Below are 17,220 nucleotides of genomic sequence, written 5' to 3'. Positions count from 1 at the left end.
CAGACTACGGTGTTGTTTCCTAGCGTGGGGGAAGTCGTAGGAAACAACCATGAGATGAGGGTTAAAAAGCAAAAAACAAAAGAAAATAAAGAAAGAAAACTCGATCTCCAGGCTCCCGCAGCGCGCTTAAACGTTGGTTGGTGCCAACGGAAAAGACCATACAACTGAATATCCGCAATGCGACGGATGCAACCCAGCGCAGCGGTGGCAGGCTCCAGCGATGAGGTCAGTAGACATTTCGAAGAGCCGCGTCAACGGACCGGTAAATACCGGCAGGCCATGGCTAGTTAAAGGTTCCAGAAGACAGTAGCAAATTTCTGGATAAATGAATGCCCACTACGAAAGAGGGCTCACGGTGTCTAGTTGAGGTTGAGCGGGACAGAAACAAAGCTATAACTACTCATTTCCTAAGTCAGAAAATTTGACTGTAGATATAGACAGCGATCAACATATAACTATATATTATATATTGCTAAATTTGGAAATCAGCATGGCTTCATTCAACCAGAGCAGGCAGGATAATTAAATCATTATCAAAGTACACTGCCAAGAACTGACAGCATTTTCGAAGACGCTAAATCCAGTGCGCCGCAAGACATTTTTTAGCTCTCCAGCCTTGCAGAATCCCACGGGTCGGCCGCAACCTGGGCGATGGCACAGTATTGGCTACAGCGTTCGCAAATAGTTCGCCCTTAGCTTGAGGCATCTGCCTGCCCAGCCGGTGCAGGGGTGGATGGGCACTAATCCGGCCTAGTTGGACGCAGGTGCGAGGTTGCGCCCGTCATGGCAAGACGGATGTTGCAAATATTATGAAACCCCATCGACCTCGGGATATCCTGAGCTTCTGTCTGGGAGAGGTTTAGATAAAGGGCGACACCCGGGCGAGTGTTATTCTCGGCACTGGATATTTCCAGATGAAAGAGCCTCGAAAGTGTTTAAAAAGAGCCCGAACAACTTTCCAGATTTCTGTTTTTCCGAAGATGCATCATCCTTGAAAATCCCCTCCAAGGGCTCTGCCAAATTTATATTTATATACGTTCAACCAAATTTCTCACCACAGCCGAATTCAAATCCAACAATACTACCAAAAGCGCCAGTCAATTACAATCTCTGGGGCCCCTGCTATGGACAAACAACCAGACCGCGATTCTCACAGTAGTCGATCAAGGAATCAAGGAAGCAAGAAAAAAACAAGAGGAACAGCGACGAAGAAACGAGCAGCCAATGTAAAACTCGCTCCCAGGCCGCAGCCGCCCTTCGATGAAGAGGAATCGCCAATCAGAATGTGAGTGGATGGCGGGCGAAGATCCAGCCCAACAACAACCCCATGCGTGGTTTGTTTTCCGGTCCATGCTAACTTGGCCGCCTTTGCCTAATCTTACAGCGGGGTCTACTCCACCCAGCAGCAGCAGCAGCCTCAGTCGAACCGTCGTGAATTGGAACGCCCCAACCTCGACGTCCTCAGATCCCCAGCACCTTCCAACCCGCCAGATATCGCAGGCTGGGGAGGAAATGCTAAGAAGCGGCCCGCTGCTGCCGTTGAATGTGAAGACTCTCGAATCTCAGCGGGTTATTCATATGTCAATGCCTCTGGTGAAAATCAACCCGAGGGTGGCTCTCACCTCCAAGCTGGAAACAATGAACAACATCTGCCAACACACTATGTTGTAGATTTTACAATATCCGATCCGGATGCTCCAGCGACCCCGGGGGTGATCTCCGCTCCTGTTCAAAGTGACCGTGCTCCTGACCCAGTATCAAGCGTCCGTCCATCGCTATTTCCTGAAGAATGGGAGCCAGATCAAACTATCTCAGACGATGTGCAGGAAGTTTTGAGATTTAAATCTGCCTCATATGGGGTGGAGGAGGACCCCGAACCGCCAGAAACATCCACCATGCTTCGACAATGTCATGTTAAGAAGCTGTCATACGAGACATTGGTGGGGGAAGTTAAAGATATATACAACGCTCTTTTGACAACTGAAATAAGATGCCTTGTAGAATGTGCGAAAATCGAACACATTACCAAGTTGAATGAAACACAGTGGGCCGATCTGGTTGAATGTCACAAAACCCTCCTTCATCACCATTATAATTTACTCATATGTACACAACATCCAATCAGCGGCAGAGAAATTTCTGCAATTCCTGTGACATGCAAAATGCCATCTCGCCTGCTGCACCAGGGCATCTACATCTTTCTAGAAATCATGAAAGCTCGACGTCCGGACAGTCATGATTATATGACTCCCTTCATCTACGATGCGTACGGCCTAATAGCGCTGCTTATAGAAACGGCCCCCAGATTCAAAAATGTGTGGCTTGAATGTCTTGGTGACCTGGCCAGCTATATGATGTGCCTTGAGGAGAGGGATTCAATTGAGAACAGGGCCTGGAAAGTAGTTTCATCGCAATGGTATCACAAGGCCCTCGACGAGAACCCGGGGAAAGGAAGTCTTTACCACCGACTTGGTAATCTTTCAACACCCAACATGGGTCGGCAATTGTTCTTTTACTCCAAGTCTCTTGTGGCAACCGAACCATACACAATGTCAAAGAACCGTGTTGAGTCTGCCTTTAAGATGGCTTTGGACTCAATTCAGAATCGGGGTGTCACGACCCCAGACTTATCATCCTGGTTTGTGGGTTCGCATGCAATGCTTATTCGCAGTGGTTCAATTCACAGCTTCATTGTGTATGTGAAGGAGTATATTGTCATTTTTGCTGCCCAAGTTAAGCAACAGACTTTCAAATTCCGGGAAGCAGCAATCTGCATGGGAGTCCCCAACATCGCTGCAATGTTACAATATGGTGAGCAGGATGGCATTCTTACAAGGATGTTTATAGACTCTCAAAAGCTGAGCTCGGAGGTTAGGTTACAGAACGCTATACAGTACTGGCTCATGCTTCCTAAAAACCCTACTCAAAACACTCTGGACAAAGACTTTCCTTCTGATGCTGCAACTTTCTCTACTCCTTTGAAAAAACTTACTTACAGCACATATTTAAATTTTCATACACTCTCTTTTGTTCTTAAATATACCCGAAACGAAAATATTATTCCATATGTCCACCTCTCTCTTGCATTTATTTGGAGCCTGGCATTAGTTCCGGATTCCATGATGTATGTGGAGGGAGAAATTCCCTGGACAAAGATCACTATCTTTCTAAATATGTTGAACCGGGCATTTATCAGCGAATCCAGGCTTGAAAATGTCAACTTCCCAATCCCGACTGAAACAAAATTCCGACAATTACCAGAGGATTTCTTCTTTCGAAGCCAAATATGGTCGCAAACACTATATCCATCTGATTTCTTCGCGGGTGCTACCATCGACGACGACAGCCGTGGAAGAGACGTGCCCAGCACCAAATCGGCCCGCAACGAGCGCTGTCTATGGTATGGATATCGTCTAGCATCGGTAAGAGCCTCCTATTCAGTTTTATGCTCCTCAGCTCCGCCTACAAAGCTTGATCATTTTACACCTCAGCCTTCGTTATCTCTTATTTTCGTATTAACTTAGCTAATTACATTTGTTTAGTGCGGCCGTTGGATTCAGTTATTCGAGGAAAACGGCGTGAAGAAATTTAGACCTACAGATTATGCCAACCAACTCGAAGAGACAGCTATGCATCCTAAAGTGTTTAGTCGGCCTCAAAGGGCTGTCGCTACTTCCCTGCCTAGCTCTCTACCTAGCTCCCCGCCTAGCAAATCTAGGTTGACCCAGCCGCCTAGGAAAGGGAGAGGCCGTTGATACGCAAAAGGTCATCGTCGCGCCTTTCCAAGCTTGGTCAGACATCGCAGAACCCCTAAATGCACGATTAAGGGAAGGAAGGTCGTAAGAGAGGGATTTCAAAGCGGAATTAAGCCGGAGAAATTACCCTTTATCTAGGACGTATGAGTGAACCCCACTCTGTGTCCCCAGGGTTTAATGTCAACTACGGATTTGCAGGTGGCGCTCGGAAATTCTAGCTGCTGTTGGGGGGGGGGGGGGGCAGGGGGGTCTCCAGCTTCGTACGCCGGGGCATATTTCTTATATCTGTTTCACACGCAAAGCCGCATCCTATACGGACCGTTGCGCTTAATATTTACATTTAGCACATGTATGGCCGGCTTCAGCATCTAATTAATAAGGCGGGCGGTTATTTTCCCATGATGTCCGATGGTCATGGAGATTCACACTTTCGGTTCCTGTATTCGTTTTAATATATGAATAGTTTCAAACAGGACATAAGTTAACAAATACAATTTGATAATTTTAACTTCGTTCAAGGTAAATTACCTACTGCCAACACTCAATTTGTGCTACAGTTGGTAACTCATCCCCGTTGTTCGTTATCATTCTCAGCAACACGGACAAAATATGCTCTACGAGGTTACAACGCTTTTAGGGAAAGTTCTCTTTTGGCTTCTCAGTTCAGTGCCAAAACTTTTTTCCGTGGTAGATGTACCAATTGGGGGATCAAATCGGATGTAAAGGAGATATATCTCGCACAGACAGACACAAAAAGACAAAGTACATCATAGAAAAATTCTTCTCATTGCCAAAATCTCCCATGGATATTCCCACAATCACTCACGGTTTATGTTAAATACTTGACCCCCCTGACACGCCATTCCAATTGTTTGCCGTAAAATGCAGCACGAATAAACTTGATCACGCGCCCTAATTCCGGACAGAGAAGTGTGCTGAACACGAATAGTAACGCCGTCATCTCAACGCCTCTCCACACCTACAATCTATCCCTTATCCTATCATCGAGAGGCAAAGCCACTGCAAGGTCAGGCCTATTCATCTAGTCAATATGGCAAACCTATTGGCGCATGTATGTATCTACAAGCGTTCACGAATAATATAAGGAATATCTAGCCTCCTATTATCATTTCGTCTGACGACAATTGTACATGTACATGTACATGCACATTACCAGGGCGGTGATCAAATCCGGTCAAAGAAAATGTCTTTCTGGCCCAGACGGACGGGTGCGGGAGGGTGCAGGAAGATTCATCAGACGTATCATTTGCACCACTTGGGCCGGGCTGCAATCATTTATTTCAGTTTAATACTTTCCTTCTCGAGAAGTTAGTGGTTAACACCGCCCAAAAAGGGGATACGGTGGACTTTTGCTTTTTGATCTCGTTTGGCGTCTTAAAGTCGCATGCGTTAACTACAAAGGGCAGAGTTCAGGCACCTTGATGTGTCGGTCCTACCCGGCGAGGGCTCTGCGCTATGAATGCAGGGATTACTGGGGTGCCTCTCATCTGCGTTAGTGGGTCTCAATCATTGGCTAGATTTGTCGTTTGTTATTCACTTGGTCTGGAGGTTATGTCGTGCTCTCGGCCCAGCGAGGTTGAAAGACAGGCGGATGCGTGGTGGGTGGTGATGCGGAACAAAGGCTGAAGTGAGCATTGGCAACTCATTCTGCATGAGGCTTTATTCAAATGGATTCAATGGTTAAATCAATAATATTGGCAGGCAGTCTGACAACCATTGACGTTAATATGTAGACAGAAACAGCTCAGGGGCTGCATTCCGTGGAAGCTGGATCCCGTGATGCAGTTGCAAATCAAGTTTCCGCGCCCGGGTTTAGTGAGCATTCGCATAGGACGGGCCTCAAGCAAAACACAGTTAAAAGCCAAAACAACCCGGAGCCGGCAACCACAATCCAAGTCGCATAAACCTGTAGTGTGGTCGGCATAGGCATCAACTTTCCGCTGTAGAGCTTTTGAGCCAGCCTCACTGCAGGAGCTCGGGGCATGGATCTGCTCTAGTCAGTTAAATCCGCGTCATGTACGAGTCATAAAACACCCCGTTGAAACAAATGTCTAGGCGCTGAAGCCTTGTGAGATTCGGGCAACATCCGATATAGATAAGAATTTCCTTGCGATATAGAAGCATCCATCTGTTCCGATAGTGAAGTGCGGATCACTTCGGAGGTCCCTCTTACGTGGTGCCATTTACGGCCACGCCCCTCCTCAACGCTGCGAAACCCTGCCAACCAAGAAATGATTACGAGGATCTCTCGCACCAGCTAAACCCCAAAAGGGTGCAGTTCTGACATTTTCAAATCCTCGTCCGAAAATGTGGATACCATGTAAATTTCCTTTTCGCCCATCACTGAGATGGCCTTGAATGCATAAACTGATTGGCATTCCTGGCAATACTTGTGGCAAAGTCGGCACATCCTCGCCTCGCCATCACGTGATAGCCCTGGCTTGACTGGCCCACGAGGCTGCTCCATGAGATCCATGTGGAATAGGAGAGGGTTGCCTGATAAAAATCCTTCGTGTCTGGCTTGTATGTGGCGGGTCTCGAACGAAGCCACTGCGGCGGAATGGTGGAGAAATCCCTTAGTCCTATTGACTGTGCACTGGTATTGTTATGATCAGCCCCAATCATCACCACACAGGATCAAGTTATCTCGCGGCTCTTGGGTTTTTATTTATTGATGTATTGCCTGTGCTCTGCGTTATATCCACATTATTTGCCCGCCTGTTGCCTAGGAAAGAAGACAAAATGATTCAGATAAATGCCCTGATAACGAATCGAAGCAGAGCTGTGACGTGAGTCTGGAGGACGTATCTGACACCGCCGTGCGCTCGGGCTATTTGACAAGGGGAAAACCCCATAAATCAGCCTTCGAGCTGTGCCCCAGTTTCTTCCCAGAGGTGAGATAACCAAGGCGACCTCCCAGTGACACTAATGCACATCCCGGTGCTTGAAAAACGATCTCTCATATTTTTGAATTGTGATCATTGTTTGGCACGCCGAAACGTTCGAGGCACGAGTCGGAGCCACCAATAATGGGCCTTTAGACTCAGCCGTTCAATTGGAAGAAAACCACGAGCCTCCTGAGCTGATCCCTGTGATTAATTGGCTTCATCTGATATTTGCCTGGCGGCAAATATTGTGAGTAAATGTGATGTGAAACATTCATCAAGAGAGTAACTCTTGGCTCCACAAATAGGGAATATAGGCCGCTGTGTGATAATGACAAAACACGGCTTCATATCTGAGTGTGGAAACGGCAGGTTGATTAAAAATGCTCTACTCGCTGTGAGTGTCGTCTAGAAGATGAACTCTGTAAAGCCTAGACCTAGTCAATATTAGAACTGCAGAAGAGCATGCTAGGCGACATCTGTGCCCGGACGACCCCTTGTAAATGGATTCCCAGTTCTCGGCAACGAGTTGTCTAAAGAGCTCCTTGTTACATTGGTTCCTTGACGTTCTAATGCTGCGCATGTGGAATGGCAATGCCAAGATCTATATGGTCCCTCAGGAAAATAATCGCGGAAAGTCGAAATCTGGTAGGCTCGGAGAAGTGATGAGACGAAGGATTGTAACGTTCATCCCAGTTTGCTTTTTATCAGGTTGACGAGAAAAGATGGAAACTCATGTGGAAATTCAAGGATTGAACGTTGTAAATCTCAAACCGGTCCGCGCAGAAACAGTCACTTGTTTGGTCATCGGGGACAACCACTGAACAGGGCTGGAAGCACCGGATCTCGGGAGAAAAATTCGCAAGCAAACCAATTCGATGCGGGGCTTCTTGGGACAGGCACGTTATTGACAAATAATTTCGACTCCAAAACGGACAGTAATGAGTCAAATTTCGTCGCCTGAGGCGCCGATGCCTTGTCCGGCATAAATATTCACCTAATCCCTTGGGACGCAACGGTACTATCACACCCCTGAATTTTGGCATTCGCAGACGATTTGGAGGGGCTAGGTAAGGGAGAGAACTCTGTCATCACCCTCTTCAGAGCAAAAGCAACGTTATTCCTGCATTGTCCATAAGGGATTGCGATGCTGCTCAGCCAGCCTTGCCGTCGAGGTTGCTCTTGCGGTGCAGTGATTCGTGACAGGATCAATTCGCGATGTTATCGTTTTTCTGAGACAAAATCCAGCTATAGATGCCTAGCAATGCGTAATATGCCCTCCAGTAACATTGTTGCTGTGTGGAGCAGTTGCTGTGGTGGTGGAAAGACAGTTGAAGATGGCTGAGGGTAGTTGTGGTTGGCGATGAAGTTGGTCGACGCCGGATTCCTGGCCATTGGCTGCCAAATGACGCCAAGCAACGAGCGACGGGAAGCTTAAACCGTCCCTCCACAGTACCAAAGGACATGTGGCTGCTTGACAGCCTTCCAGAACCTCCATTCACAGATCGCAAATCCAAGACCAATCACTAATTTCTCGCCACTTTCTGTGCAGGCTCTTTGAATGAGGGAGAATTTGCGTTCTTTTCGTCTTGGTCTGTGACCAGGAAGACCCAACCATGGTGGACTTCCAAGCCCTGAGTGCGATATGCGCCCAATGCCTAGAGCTCGCCGGTAGCATTCCCCCTCTACTATGGTTCATATTTCTCCTATCGACATTTACCGGGCTCATTCTTCTTGTGGGTTTTATTTTAAAATTATTACATGACTTCCATATCACTCAATTGACCAAACGTCTTGCAGGGTTATACTCTTCTCTTCCTCGTAGCGCCAAATCCCCGCCCTCCGCTTCCGCAGGAGAAAAGATACAAAACTATTGCTGAAGATGGATCAATTACGGCGCCCCAACTACTGCCTTGCTGGCAAGATAGCCTACGAGGTCGTACATCTGGCGACGTAAAAGAAATGGAGAAGGCGGAGCTTTTTATGTCCGTCGTGGTGCCCGCATACAACGAAGAGGATAGGCTGGGAGGGATGCTGGAAGAGGCTGTGAATTATCTCGAGAAGACGTACGGGACTCTCGCGGAATGTCTGCAAGATGGAGCTTTGCGTAAGGAGGACATGAGGTCGGAAGGGACTCGCCGTCGTAGACTCGACGAAAGGACAAATGGGAGCATAAGTGTGCCATCACGGGGATGGGAAATACTCATTGTGTCGGATGGTTCCACAGATGGGACCGTGGAGACCGCGCTATCCTTTGCTAGAGACCATCAACTGTCGGTACACCCCAAGAGCCATGCAGGACCATGGACAACCATTTCAAGCGCGGAAGGAGTACATATCCCACCAGGGACAATCCGAGTAATCACCCTAGCGGAGAATAGAGGAAAAGGCGGGGCTGTCATTCATGGTATGAGGCATGTGCGCGGCCAGTATGTCATATTCGCCGATGCAGATGGTGCCAGTCGGTTCGACGACCTTGGGAAGCTACTATCAGCCTGTCAACGCATAGAAGATGGGTCGTCTCGAGGTCTTGCAATCGGATCCAGAGCACATCTAGTCGGCAGCGAAGCTGTGGTTAAGGTATGGTACACATATGCGCCTTAACACCAAGATCACGAGCGCATCACATAACTCTTTCGTCCTTGCACTCCACATTTACTAACAAATATACTCCTCACTAGCGATCTAAGCTTCGAAACTTCCTCATGCACTCCTTTCACCTAATCCTTCGCATCCTTACTCCACCCGCCACCGCTGCTATAAAAGACACCCAATGTGGCTTCAAGCTCTTCTCCCGCGCCTCTTTGCCATATATCATTCCCTACATGCACTCTGAAGGCTGGATTTTTGACGTGGAAATGCTCATGCTTGCTGAATTTGCAGGCATTCCTGTGGCTGAGGTGCCGGTGGGCTGGAGAGAGGTCAAGGGGAGCAAGCTGAATGTCATATGGGATAGTTTGGGCATGGCATGGGGTTTGGCTATCTTGCGGATGGCATGGGGGTTCGGCGTTTATCGGCGGACTTCAGACCATGGTATTTTTCGGTGACTATCAGCTGTCTTGTATTTTTTCTTTTTGTATTTTTGCACTGGTTGGCGCTTCTCACTACGTTTTCGTTCTGTATATACAGTTCCTGTATTTTCTCTCGGCATGTCCCTTAAGTGGACTACGATATACCCATAGATATATATGACGTTGGTTCTGCGTTCAACGTGGTATCAAATGGATGGTAAATGTTTCCACCATACATGCGATGTGTTAGCCATGAGTTCAAAAGATTGTAGCCCCTTGGAACATATTTGATCCATGTTGAATTACTCGCGGATGATGAGTTGATACACCATATCGACCCTTATAAAACACGGACTTTTTGTTCACTTCTTTTCTTCCTGTCCCCTTTCACCCTCCCTCCCCGGCCCCAATAATGACGTCCTTCTAATCGTTGGTGTTTGGCCTAGGGTTTCACTAAATATAATTGTGATTAAGCAAAACGCACATTACTGCTTTTGCTTTGATCAGTAGCGAATATGTGTATTTTCAATTGTCCTTGCTTTCCTAAGGGTTGTGGGGGCCATGTACGTCCCGGTCCGACGGTTATGCTGTTTCACATTTGTGAAATGCAATTGTCTGTACTCCGTATATGAAATGGGAGCGTGTTGAATGATAATGCCATATCCCTAATTTGCCCGCCTGCATTGAGGAAGTGAACCCGATGGCAAGCTCCATTGGCCGAGTGCTGGGTGGTATACATGTTACTTGGTAAATACATTTCTTCGATACGTTAAATAAGCTCTGATACTTGCTGGTCGAGATTCCACAACACTCTCATGCCACGGAAACACGAAAGAAGCGGGATCGCAGCGCTTTGAAGGGCGAGAGTGGAGGAAAATCTGAGAGAATCCATAAATCAATAGTTTATTGCTTCATCGGCCTCCATCCGAGATATTCTACTGCTTGAAAGGAACCCGCAGTTGAGGTGAGACGCGACATAGACCAAAAAATGACGTCGCCTATAAACCAAGTTAGGTATTAATAACTAGTTAGTCAGGGCTAGCCAACAGCGCGACCCTTGACTTAGTTGAACTAGCATCATCTCATCTCTAAAAATTACCGACCTAGAAAACTAAGGCACAGACACACATATCCATCGCTGGACCAACGGTCACCGCTGGTATTTATTTATTTATTTTTTGGTTTCTATACGCTACGAGCTGGTCTGAGATTGACGTACCTCATAGCGGTGTTTCGCGATGCGATTCTAACCTGGAGTGCGGCAATGTTTTGGCGACGTTGGCGGAGTCATCTCTTTGATTTACAGACCCCATAGCTTTTCATTCTGACGCCTTATCTGGTCAAACTTTCAGGGAAATATGATTTAGCAATATCCAAACTACGTGCACAAAAGTTTCCGACTCTTTTTTCCCGGTAGGCATGGCCCAGACTATTCCACAACGTTGTGGCGAAAGCCATGATTGTACGCACGAGGACCACAGGATGTTCCCCACGTCATCTCCGATGCGCCGCGCATCTTCGCCAACTGCCTATAACTTTCATCTGGAACGGTCTGATGGCTCCGCTACATTGTCGAGCAGAGTATCGAGAGACCAACCCAGCGTCAAATTTTTCGACTTCGTTGAACAATCTCAGTTAGCCCTCCAATCCCTACGGTTAAGCTTCGAGCGTGAACGAGCAGCGTTCGCAGAAGAGCGGAAGCTGTGGGAGAAGGAAAGATCTATTATGAGACACAGGATTGCGGAGTTGGAACAAGGACAAAGAAGAACTGCTAGAGTCGAGAGGACACGGATGGCCTCCCATCCCCACGGAAGCGAGCGGGCACATGATGTTCATCATGTATGGGAAGGATCAAGTCCGACTATGCAACCCACAAGAGTATTCTGGGATGAAAATGAAGCGCAGAGCCCCCAAGGCTTGAGGCACCCTAGCGGCCACAACCATGGAGTTGGATTACCCCCCTCGCTCGACGAGGCCCTGTCTCCTAGAGCCCGACCCGTCGATCGACAGAGCACAGTCGGAGTCCCCATTGAATTAGTTGATAGCAGCTTAGATGGGATTACTCTAAAATCTACCGCACTAGGCCCAGATATCCTCGCGAAGGCCTCTTCGGCCTCTCCCTCAGAAGTCATATCACCATCTCCAGACCAAACCATGGACTCCAAATTGGTAGAAACCAAGAAACCAGTGCCAATCGCGCGATCGGAATTAGGACCACCACAAGAGAACCTCGTGAGAGATGCAGGGCATACTCCAATGACAGTCATCGATCCGGGTGTGGCAACGAGCAATATATCCACTGAAGTTGGTACATTGACGACGGAATCTCCCCTCGCGCCGCGACAAACCCTTGAGCCAGGGGAGACCTACTCTCCTGAGGTCGACGAAGACCCGGCCCTCCAAGGGCCATTAGGGCTGAAAAATGACAAGAAACAGGACATCGAGTTTCTCGAGGCCCTGGACCAAAAATTATTGAATGAAGCGAGAAGGCTAGCTGGACCGGGCCCTACCTCCCATTCTGACGAGCTTGAAAACAATCTATCCGATGATGAACAACCGCTGTCAGAACCCGAACCAGAAACCGGCATCAAATTCAAACACAGCACTAATTTTGGTTCTGCATTTGGGACCTTATAATAATCTATATCCTATCATTTATTTTAACCTTCATATTTACTTTTAACAAGTGGGGAAAAAGGAACCTGTGTTATATATATCAAGCAATATATCCACTCATGAACATTATGGGGTTTGGATGCCCCTTTTTTGGTATTAAATATTTGGACTACGATGTTGATGGGCCATCTCAATATATACTTCTTAATTACCATCTCAACCTCTTCCCTATTCTTTCCTGGTGGCCTTAACTGTTTTGCTTTGGAGGCGGATCTTTCTCTCGAATAATCTCAATCTCACCCTTTCTTCTTACCTCATACCTGACTCCAACTCAGTTGTCGTAGCGATGGAACATACTACGCAGTACTCCATGCTTTTAGACATATTTCATAAGGACTACTCAGATGGTCAGCTATTGCAGTTCCTGGCAGTCCTCACTCCTGTTACCCTGCCTGTGGTGTGTACAAAAGCATCAACGCGGGGTTAACGGGGAACAGAAAACGAACGAATGCGCGTAATTGCAAAAGGCCATGCCTAGAAGTCTTCCACATTATTTATCTAGCACATGCAATATAGAGAGTATATTTATATACGGACACCCACGTTTAATCAACATAGCATCATCCTAAATCAATACATTTATACACAGCTGCGTGAATTCTTCCTAGTGGGTCATTTTCTGTCTTGCGAGCCCGGGGTGAAAGTAATGTCCGTCAAATTCCCTTTTCTTGCCGCTACCCCTACCCACAGTTGCTTCAATGCGTCAGTTCATGTAGAGAGCATGAATAGTCCACTAGGAAATCCAGGAGCTCTGTAGAGATAAGTCCACGGGCTAGCATACGAAATTCCATCCATGGCCTTGTGCAGCTATGTACATGTACAATGTACATGTACATCTACGGAGCTAAATGGCATGATTCTGCCTCAATACGAACCATGTGGCTAGGAAAGGAGAGAAAAAGTGAGAGATACGGGGAAATGTCTAGATAAATTCAAATGTATTCTTGTGGTATTATTTGTAAGATTTCGTTGTTTTCTTGCCAACGGAATAGATCGCGCCGAACTCCTCCAGTCTCTCCAAAGTAAAAGGGGATCGTGTACATAAACTTAAGAGCATCATCAGAAAATGGAAGGAGAAAAGCACATGGGGAGATATTATCATAAATAAATCAAGAAAGATGAAATGCAAAATGAAAAAAAAGTGCCCGTCGAACTCAAGCCAAAGCAGCGATTCCCCGCGAAAGGCAAGAAAGAGGAAAGTTGACGTCAGATGTGGAATGAAACCAAAACTGCATTGGCCATCCTGGGTTGGACGAAGCTCCTATGCCGCGAGCAGACAAACCCATCAATTCAACCATCAATTCATTCATTCATTCATTCCTCCGTCATGGCACAAGAGTGAACAGATGTATGGCAAAAAGTAGAGCGAGCCCCTGTAATCCGGGAATCTAAACCCCCATGGTGAAGTCATGTTCGATACCCGGCGTCACACTTGCAATAAACTTCAAGAAAACGACTAAGTACTGATCCACTCTCATAGCCACGCGCTGCTCTTCATACTCCTCACCACCCTCATGCTGCAACACTTCCCACTCATCTCCCGCATTACCACCCGCAGCCCCCGCCGCTTGCTGCAGCGGCTGCTGCTGTTCAGGTGAAATCGTCAGACGCGCCGTATCATCAACCAGACCCTCCAGCCCACTCTCAACTTTCGAAGGCACATTTCGCCTCGCGTCTTCTACAGAGGTAGCATTTTTCAGCTTCTGGCGGCGGAGTTTTAGAGCCGCGTCGGCGCGGTCGAGGAGGACTTTCATCACGCTTGCGTGGCGGCATGGGTGCACGCTGGCCATTTTTACGCCGCCGTCGAAAAAGGGGAAGTCTTCTAGTGTGACGGTTTTGTCTTTGTAGTCGCCAACGATGTCTTCCATCATGAGGTGTGGGGCGAGTGGCTCGGATGGGGAGATGTAGCCGGAAAGGTAGAGGCGCGGGGTTCGATAGTAGGGACTGTAGGTTATGTAGAGCGTGTAAGTGCGGAGGGGTCTGTGAGGTAAATGTCAATATATGAGTACAGTCCAATACTCATCCTAGTAGTAGAAAAAAAGGAACTCACGTATCAGTCTCGGTTTTTCCAGCCGGTTCCCTGATAATAGCTTCTTCATCATCGTCGTCATCTTCCATATCCGGAATCTCCTCTTCATCTTCCTCCCTCTCCCCAATATTCCCCGCCTCATCCACCGTCCGCACATCCTTGATCCTTGCCTCGTGGCTATCTGACATCCCCCCTCCCGTTCTTAACCACCCATCATCGTCATCGCCGCCACTCCCACCACCACCTCCAGCACCACCGCTCAAACCATCAGTAACCATAACATCTTCCCGACCAGCATCCCCAGCAAAGTTATCATCGAGCCGTCGATGGCATGGTACCCCGCGAGTAACTAGAAACTGCTTTCCAGGTGGTAGATGCGGCGCCCGCTTTGCTGGCGAAGCAGCGTCTTCCCACGACCAGGTGGGGAACTTATATACTAGGTAATCGCCTGCGAGGACGAATTCTTCGGGCGTTATTTGACCGGTGGAGCGAAAGGTGGAGGTGTGGGATATCGGGGCGAGGCGGTCCCTCCAGGTGCTCAGGGTGGAGCGGACGACGTTCATGTTCAATAGGTCTATTGGATTTTATTTTGTTTATCTGTGAATACTACTGGTTGGTTTTAACGACAGAAGAGCAAGAGAAATTCAATAGAAAGCAAATATTGGGGACAGGTATTAGTTTAGATAGCAAGATCGATAGCGGGATGTACCTCTTCTAGGTTGCAGTTGTGTTGATTGTCTGCAAGCTTCCAATATGACGGAGTGATGGAATCACGTGCACACAGAGCAGGCGTCAAAGAGGGATGAGTAAGCGCGTCAGCGGAGGATGGTATTTCCATTCCAGGAGCAATCAGATACCCCTACCCTACCTGTGGACGCGTTCCCCGAAATACTATGCGTAGATTGCACATGCAACCTCAAATGTTGACGGAAGCTGCATGAGGAATCAGGCGGCAGTTATCACCAGAAAATTCAGCCCTATGATAAAAATAGAAGCTCAGGAGACGTGAATGCGACACCTAGTAACCCCGTGACCATTCGTATTTACACAAAGCCATAATTTGAAACATATTCTGAGCCGGAGCACTTCTATGCACAGAGGAGCTTCTGTGAAGTTACTATGCTTGGAGAGACGAAAGTGTTTCGCCTTTGCCAGCTACCGTCAACGGCAAATCTGGCAGTGCAGAAGCATGTAAATGCCCAACATAGGCCCTCCAGCAGCGTCCTTCCCCTTCTAAAATGGTTGGCCGCCATTGAGTTGAGTATTCGCATAAACATCGGTGGTTACAGCGTCGCACCAGGAAAGAAACAAGGAATTTTAGGCTCTCCAGCCCAGAAGAAACAAGGAGATTTAAGCTCTCAGCTTTCTGAACTGGAGCGTCGCGATAAGCCTAATGTGGGCTGCGGGTGGTTTTAAGCTCGTAGCAGTATTTCATCTAATCCAGTAGGGATTGTGAATCTGTGAAATTCCAGTAGAATACTGATGCCACTAGACCATCAGCGCAGGTCATCGCTTGCGATAGTGGAAGAGGGCTATCGTCACTTCAATCACCATAGAAGAGACTATGCGCGCAAGCCAAGAGCGTTCAATCTGTCGAAAAAAAGTGGGTATGTTAAATTTTTCACTCCGGATGGAAAAGAGAATCCTGCTCATTCCCCTTCTTCCAGCATCTTCCGCGTCTCCTGCTCCGCCTCCAACTGGTCAACAGTCAACGGTACCCGGCGGCCTTTCCATTTCTCTTTCTCAGCGGTCGCAAAATTCTCCATGCTTCTCATCCCAACAACCAGAAAACCTAACTCCTCCCTATCCACGTCGAAAACTTCCCACCACTCGTCATCCACTAGTTTCACGCCCTCCTCTCTAGCTGCCAGATATATTGCTGACACTGCTAATGCATTTGGCTGGTGCGTCAAATATAACAGTTGTGGAGAGAGCAACGCTGCATTTAAATGTTGAAAAACTCTTTTTGACACTGCCGCTGAGGATGCTCCAAGTGTTTGTAGATATGTAAGGGCAATGGTATGGGGCAGGGTGACGTGCGTGTTGAAGGCCAGAGTGCGCAGAACGGTAGCTTCCATCTTCATTAAAGCTAGCCGCTCTGCCTGGTAGCTCCCTTCTGATACGTAGTATGCTTCCGGGATCGGCTTTCCCGAGGGCGGATGTGGGTTGGTAAAATCCAACGGAGAAGCTTCTGGGGAGAGAAGGAACGCGAAAACATTGATAATTGAGCGTGGAGAAATTGGTGTAAAGGAAAGTTTCGCCATCAGATAGAGCGATGCGGCAGATATATCCTAGGTAGACGATGCGCAAAAATGGTTAGCTTTAGTTCATTCTTTCAGCTCCTGGGGGGGAAATATTTGTATTGTTTATTCCACAGGACGAGTACACAAAGAGCATCCAACCTTTGCAGAATAAACAGCAAGGCTGCCTCCTTCAGGGCCAACCCAAAATCTTGTGAAAACCACAATAGCTTTGGCGATCACATCCTGCGGAAGCTGTAAAAGGATTCCAGCTGCCTGGGTAAGTCGAACACCTGCATACCGAACGGATGTCTCCAAATCTATGGTAACACCGTCAAGTGAGGAGGATGAGGTCGCCAGTTGGGCAGCAGTCACAAGAGGATTTGATAGATTGTCCAATGAAGCCGCGGGAGCCATTGTGGCTTCCTGCGGTGAAAGTAGCTGCTGTCAATGACGATGGACGTCGTCGTTGTCGTCGTCGCTGCCGGACCTTGCTAACGCAGAGCTACAAAAAAAAAGGCAAGGAAGTCCGCGACGGAGTTGCTAGAGTTAGGGCTTAGGGCTTAATTTCCTGATTTGGGGCATCCGACTTCCTCGTCGCAG

At 47.8% G+C, this 17,220-nt stretch overlaps 7 protein-coding genes across 8 annotated transcripts; 4 read left to right on the top strand and 3 right to left on the bottom strand.

Annotated features, from left to right (window-relative positions):
- The first annotated feature begins 516 nt into the window (after positions 1-516).
- On the top strand, positions 517-5,816 carry BDBG_03741. 2 transcript variants are annotated; one of them, XM_031721377.1, is made up of 4 exons: positions 517-1,285; positions 1,385-3,422; positions 3,543-4,827; positions 4,933-5,816. In XM_031721377.1, the coding sequence occupies exons 1-3, from the start codon at positions 1,125-1,127 to the stop codon at positions 3,753-3,755; spliced, it is 2,412 nt and encodes an 803-aa protein (XP_031577911.1). In that variant the 5' UTR covers positions 517-1,124; the 3' UTR covers positions 3,756-4,827; positions 4,933-5,816. The 2 variants fall into 2 exon arrangements, with proteins under 2 accessions (XP_031577911.1, XP_002625682.1); XM_002625636.2 differs by having other exon boundaries at positions 544-1,285; positions 3,543-4,274; positions 4,350-5,475.
- A 217-nt stretch (positions 5,817-6,033) lies between these two features.
- Positions 6,034-6,252, bottom strand: BDBG_03740 (uncharacterized protein; the record flags this gene model as incomplete). The annotated part of the gene is made up of 1 exon (XM_031721376.1): positions 6,034-6,252. The coding sequence occupies one exon, from the start codon at positions 6,250-6,252 to the stop codon at positions 6,034-6,036; it is 219 nt and encodes a 72-aa protein (XP_031577910.1).
- A 2,025-nt stretch (positions 6,253-8,277) lies between these two features.
- On the top strand, positions 8,278-9,708 carry BDBG_03739 (dolichyl-phosphate beta-glucosyltransferase; the record flags this gene model as incomplete). The annotated part of the gene is made up of 3 exons (XM_002625634.1): positions 8,278-8,397; positions 8,462-9,241; positions 9,343-9,708. 3 exons carry the CDS (start codon positions 8,278-8,280, stop codon positions 9,706-9,708), a joined length of 1,266 nt encoding a protein of 421 aa, XP_002625680.1.
- Positions 9,709-10,408: 700 nt separating this feature from the next.
- On the top strand, positions 10,409-14,090 carry BDBG_03738 (uncharacterized protein). Its single transcript, XM_031721375.1, has 3 exons — positions 10,409-10,636; positions 10,705-13,696; positions 13,829-14,090. The coding sequence occupies exon 2, from the start codon at positions 11,092-11,094 to the stop codon at positions 12,307-12,309; it is 1,218 nt and encodes a 405-aa protein (XP_031577909.1). The 5' UTR covers positions 10,409-10,636; positions 10,705-11,091; the 3' UTR covers positions 12,310-13,696; positions 13,829-14,090.
- Positions 13,737-14,940, bottom strand: BDBG_03737 (autophagy-like protein 3; the record flags this gene model as incomplete). The annotated part of the gene is made up of 2 exons (XM_031721374.1): positions 13,737-14,328; positions 14,399-14,940. The coding sequence occupies 2 exons, from the start codon at positions 14,938-14,940 to the stop codon at positions 13,737-13,739; spliced, it is 1,134 nt and encodes a 377-aa protein (XP_031577908.1).
- A 352-nt stretch (positions 14,941-15,292) lies between these two features.
- On the top strand, positions 15,293-15,906 carry BDBG_03736 (uncharacterized protein). The gene has a single exon (XM_031721373.1). It carries the CDS (start codon positions 15,497-15,499, stop codon positions 15,791-15,793), a length of 297 nt encoding a protein of 98 aa, XP_031577907.1. The 5' UTR covers positions 15,293-15,496; the 3' UTR covers positions 15,794-15,906.
- Positions 15,907-16,026: 120 nt separating this feature from the next.
- BDBG_03735 (cyclin domain-containing protein) lies at positions 16,027-17,034 on the bottom strand (the record flags this gene model as incomplete). The annotated part of the gene is made up of 2 exons (XM_002625630.1): positions 16,027-16,668; positions 16,780-17,034. The coding sequence occupies 2 exons, from the start codon at positions 17,032-17,034 to the stop codon at positions 16,027-16,029; spliced, it is 897 nt and encodes a 298-aa protein (XP_002625676.1).
- Positions 17,035-17,220: the final 186 nt, after the last annotated feature.

This window comes from Blastomyces gilchristii (assembly GCF_000003855.2).
Source record: "Blastomyces gilchristii SLH14081 genomic scaffold supercont1.6, whole genome shotgun sequence".
In the NCBI taxonomy this organism is placed as follows: Eukaryota; Fungi; Ascomycota; class Eurotiomycetes; order Onygenales; family Ajellomycetaceae; genus Blastomyces; species Blastomyces gilchristii.
Note: the sequence above shows the minus strand (reverse complement) of the source record. Positions and strands in the feature narration are given on the sequence as shown.